General features: G+C 50.4%; 1 protein-coding gene across 1 annotated transcript; it reads left to right on the top strand.

The window, feature by feature from the left end:
* Window positions 1-1,291: 1,291 nt before the first annotated feature.
* olig2 (oligodendrocyte lineage transcription factor 2) lies at window positions 1,292-2,456 on the top strand. Its single transcript, XM_030112753.1, has 2 exons — window positions 1,292-1,361; window positions 1,605-2,456. Exon 2 carries the CDS (start codon window positions 1,624-1,626, stop codon window positions 2,452-2,454), a length of 831 nt encoding a protein of 276 aa, XP_029968613.1. The 5' UTR covers window positions 1,292-1,361; window positions 1,605-1,623; the 3' UTR covers window positions 2,455-2,456.
* Window positions 2,457-4,878: the final 2,422 nt, after the last annotated feature.

Raw genomic sequence — 4,878 nt, forward strand, 5'->3', positions numbered from 1 at the left:
TTTTTAATTCCGGTTTTGTAGTGAGAAAATTGATGAAAAATGGTCAAATGTCTTCACGCCAGACTTGGTGTGAATTCATCTGAATTTAAACTAACATAGAAAATAAAGTTTCAATAATATTTGCAGTTTTTTTAAAAGAATCCCAGTTTGTTTGTGTGTTTGTTTCATTAAAAAAAAAAGCGCCAGGCCGTTGAAGTGAATGAAAAACGCATCATGTTTTGAGGTATCGGTAAATCCGAGCCGTCCGGGCCGGTCGGGCTCGGCCCGGCTCGGCCCGGTTCGGCCCGGTTCGTTTCCTCCGTCAGGCCTCGGGCCGGAGGCAGGATGTTTATGAAAACACAAACACTTGTAAAGGCAATTAGCGCTCATTGCGTCCGGCCGCACAACAGGCCACTTGTCATATTTCCGCACAATGCCGCTGTCAGTTCGGGTTACGTCTGGGGACAAATCACCGGTTCGGGCCCTTCTGTCAGCCGCGGCCGGGCGGCAGCAGGCCGCGGACATATCGCTCTCTGCGCGCTAATTGAAAAATGACGGATCATAACCGTTAAAGACAATTTTGCACACTTCATTAATTAACGTTAAAGATGCACTTCAACGGCAGCTGCGGGCCCGACGGCGGGGGGAACAAACGGAAAACGGGGCATTAACTCCAACCCTGCAAGCAGGCAGCATATTGCGCTGTTTACCAGCTTCCTCCGGGCTTTCCTGATCATCTGACGACGTTTCACGCCTGGACGGGGACAGAAACCAAACTTATTCTACAATACTAAACAATTAAAAATATTACACTGTGTCAGTCCGTCTCTTTTTCTAATTTCGCAGTATTATTGTGGACCGTTTTAATCACCGGCCGCATCATAATTAATCCTGGTTTATTAAATAACTAAACTCTTTTAAATCCAATTTACGGCGCAAGTCGACAGAATAAAAGTCGAAGTGTGACTTTATCACAGATTGGAGGAAGAATCCATCCATCCGCGCGCAGGGGAAACATTTGGGTCTGAACCCGCCATATGTGTGAGGGAGTGTGTCTGATTTCACTTGATGGTGATGCTGTGTGTTGTAATTACATCAGGCAGGAGGAGCCCCCCCCCCCCCCCCCCCCCCACCCCCCCCCCACCCCCACCCCACCCCCACCCCCGGCCTGCCTCCTCCCTGCACCGAGCTGATTGGTCGCGGGGAGCGGCCGGGACAGACTCTGCGTTGTCCCGGTGACCCGGCCTCTGTGCGCTCCGGCGCGCTATAAAACCCCGCGGCCGCGCGCAGGCGTGCCAAATGGGCTGTCAGGTGCGCTCTGGAGTAACAAGTGGACTGGACGTTTAGGTTTTCTCACCGTCTCGCCTGGAAACCCTTCCGGTAGGTGTTTTATTGCTTGTTTGTACAATTCGTGCCAGCTGACACGGTTCACAAAGCCGCGCTCGCGCGCGCAAAAAGCTCGTTGGAAAGTTTTTGTTTTCTTGAAAACACATGAAAAGCCGCTCCGGTGGCGAACTCTCCAGGAAGAATGAGAGATGAGTGTTGACTGTGCCATGAAAGCTGCAGAGTTTAACAGCTCTCTCTCTCTCTCTCTCTCTCTCTGTCTCTCTGTGTGCGTGCGTGCGTGCGTGCGCGCGCAGAACCATGGACTCAGACACCAGCCGCGTCTCGAGCCGGCCGTCCTCTCCGGAGGTGGACGACCTGTTCCTGTCCACCCTGAAGAAGTCCGTGCACGGCTTCTCGGGCGCCGTGTCGTCCACGCAGAGCGACTCTCCGCCGGACAACCCGCTGCTGCGCGGCCTGTCCGCGGCGGAGGAGGAGGCCCTCGCGCTGCGCATGGCCTCCAAGAAGGACCGAAAGCTGCTGTCGGAGAACGAGCTGCAGGCGATCCGCCTCAAGATCAACAGCCGCGAGCGCAAGAGGATGCACGACCTCAACGTGGCCATGGACGGGCTGCGGGAGGTCATGCCCTACGCGCACGGGCCCTCCGTGCGTAAACTCTCCAAAATCGCCACCCTGCTGCTGGCGAGAAACTACATCCTGATGCTGAGCAACTCCCTGGAGGAGATGAAGCGGCTGGTCAGCGAGATCTACGGCAGCGGCGGCCACCACGGCGGCTTCCACCCGGCGGCCTGCGGGACTATGACGCACGCGGGCCCGGTGCCGGGACACCCGGCCGCCTCGCACGCGTCACACCCGGCCGTGCACCACCCGCTGCTCCCGCCGGCCGCCGTGTCCGTGTCCAGCGCGTCGCTCTCCGCGCCGGGCATCTCCGCCGTCACGTCGGTCCGGCCGCACCACGGACTCCTGAAGGCGCCGGGCGCGGGCGCGGGGCCGCTGGGCGGCGGCTTCCAGCACTGGGGCGTCGGTACCGGGATGCCGTGCCCGTGCAGCATGTGCCAGGTCCCGCCGCCGCCGCACGTGTCCAGCATGAGCTCGGTGGCCATGCCGCGGCTGGCCGGCGACTCCAAGTGACCGACCGGGCCGACCGGGCCGACCGGACCGACCGGACGCTTCCTTCCAGACTCTCTTATTTATGTCCGTGGCTGAATCCGGCGCGCACGGAGCCGCTCGACACCGCCGGTTCTCCTCACCGGGACTTTTGGGGTTTTTGCTACTAACTTAGTGCTTTCCGGTAAATTAACTCCGCTGTTTCTTCACTGAGCTCCTCAAACACGACCTCCAACTGGAACACGTGAGCCACGCGCCCGCGCATCTCAACAATTATTTAAATTTTATTCTTAGTTGATTTTTTTTATTTTTGCAGAATTTGGGCCTAACTTGAACAAACTTCAGATAGAGTGTAAATATGTAGACGGATATTCAGTTGAAATAGTGCAGATATATATTAGTCCTGTTCTTGGTTTTGCACCTGCTGTTTTCTTCCGTCCATCTGAGTCAAGCTTCCGTCCTTCTTGTCCTTCTTGTCCTCCCAGCAGGGTGTCTCTCGCTGTCCCGCGCACACAACGGCCACTTCTTTATTTTTTTAATAAAAATAAAAAATGAGAAATGATATTTATTTACTTATTTTGGACTGGAATTTCAGATGAATCTCTGCTTATGTTGGGGTTTGGAAATGTTAAATAAAAACGGATAAACAAAGAGAAGTGTGTTTGGTGATGGTTTCCTGGAACAAGGGGATTTTAAGCACAATTTAGAAATATTTAGATAATAAAAAGCTTCATTAAAACCACTTAAAATAAAGAGAAGCGAATGAAATAATTTGACTGTACTTTTATTAAGTTGGGGACTGAATTTCTTAATTTCATTTTTTTTATAATCTGTGTGCAGAACTGAAATAGTTTAATATCAGAGTAAAATTCTTAGTAGTGGCTTAATTTAAATATTGTGGAGAATTTCTGGAATTGACCTTCATTAGAGGCCTGATCACAACATGAAAATGAAAAGTGTCATTTCCATTCAACTCTCACTGTCAGGATGGCTTTCAAATGACTTCAAATATAGAGTTTATAGATATTGATATTTAGATATAGATATAGCATTTATGCAGATATAATACATGAGATTGGAAAGTTAAAACAGACTGATTTAGAGTTTCAAGATTTCACTGATGAAAAAAACCTTTTAGTACATGTTGTATGAACAGCAGAATTATTATCCTGTCATCCTTCTGAACTCTAGAACTGTGAGAACGTCTTTAGAACCTGACGTCTGTGTACATCCTGATAGGTTCTTTCTTTTATCACAACTTTAAGACAAAATCTTTTTGTCTTTTTTTAGTAAAGCAGTGAATGGCTGGAATTATGAGGAGAGTCCTTCAGAAGACACGTCCAGACTTTAAAGGCCTCCAGTCTGCAGAAAGTCAAGCTTGATTTATGGAAAAGTCACAAACTGACAGACTGAGGGAGGCGAGAAGGAAGGAGGAGGCGCCAAAGTTCTGCAGGGTTCCTGCTTCAATCACCTGAACAGCAGCAGTGATTGGCTGACTGCTCCTCCTGCTTTCACTCTCAAACCTGAAAATATCCAATGAAACCAGAGAGGGTTCTGGAGAAACTCTGAAGCTCCTCGGTGTGGAGGAACAGAACGGCTTCAGCCTCAGTTTCAGTTTCATCCTCAGCTTTAGCCTCTGCTTCGTTTCCAAACACGAGCCACTTGTGGAGGCTGCTCCTCGCACCCGGCCCACTTCTCCCTCTTCAATGAAGCGTTTCTCTGCTGTCATGCGGTCAGGGAACAACGTTTCAGTTTCAGTCTTCGTCTTTAAAGCAGCGGCTGAAGATGTGTGCTGACAGACCGGAGGCCGTGACGAGCGACGGCCGGCGCTCTGAGAAAGCCCAGCAGCTGCACAGCAGACTGTGAACGCTGCTGCAATATTTTCCAAAGGCTTTTGAAGCCGGAGAGATACAAACTAAATCTCTGAATATTCATGCTTGCATTTGTTTATTCATCTCATTACTGGGATTGAATTATTCAAAGTCCTTCAGTGTGTTTGTAGGACGCCTGTGAGCAGCAGAGGTCAGTCGCTGCAGAGCAACCAGAGCAGCTTCACGCCGAACCACAGGAAATGTTGCTTATGAAGAAACGTGGAAACAATCAACTTTCTCCACCCGGAACTCTACTGGCTGAAGAGTGGAGAATAAATGATGAACACAGTTCAACAGATCATCGTTCAGAAAAACCAGCCTGTTTGTTCAGCAGCAGCTCTTTCCTCTCTTCATGTGGTGGATCGACTTTTTCTGGCCCCTTTCCGACCAGAGCCAACAAAACAGAGACTTTCACTGTGAAATCCAGTTAATGTGGACACGTCAGGGCTGTGGACCACGCCTGAGTTCAGGCTGACGGTCCGCACTGGAAAAACACTGGTGGTCGCCTTTAAGCTTCACCTTTACAGGACACGAGATGGAAACGTCTGTTTTAAGAAAAAACGAACAAATTGCTACT

Source organism: Salarias fasciatus, chromosome 16 (assembly GCF_902148845.1).
Source record: "Salarias fasciatus chromosome 16, fSalaFa1.1, whole genome shotgun sequence".
NCBI lineage: Eukaryota > Metazoa > Chordata > Actinopteri > Blenniiformes > Blenniidae > Salarias > Salarias fasciatus.

Bases quoted from the DNA above. Each gene is read 5' to 3' on its own strand.
- olig2 (XM_030112753.1), top strand. From the start codon at position 1,624: ATGGACTCAGACACCAGCCGCGTCTCGAGCCGGCCGTCCTCTCCGGAG.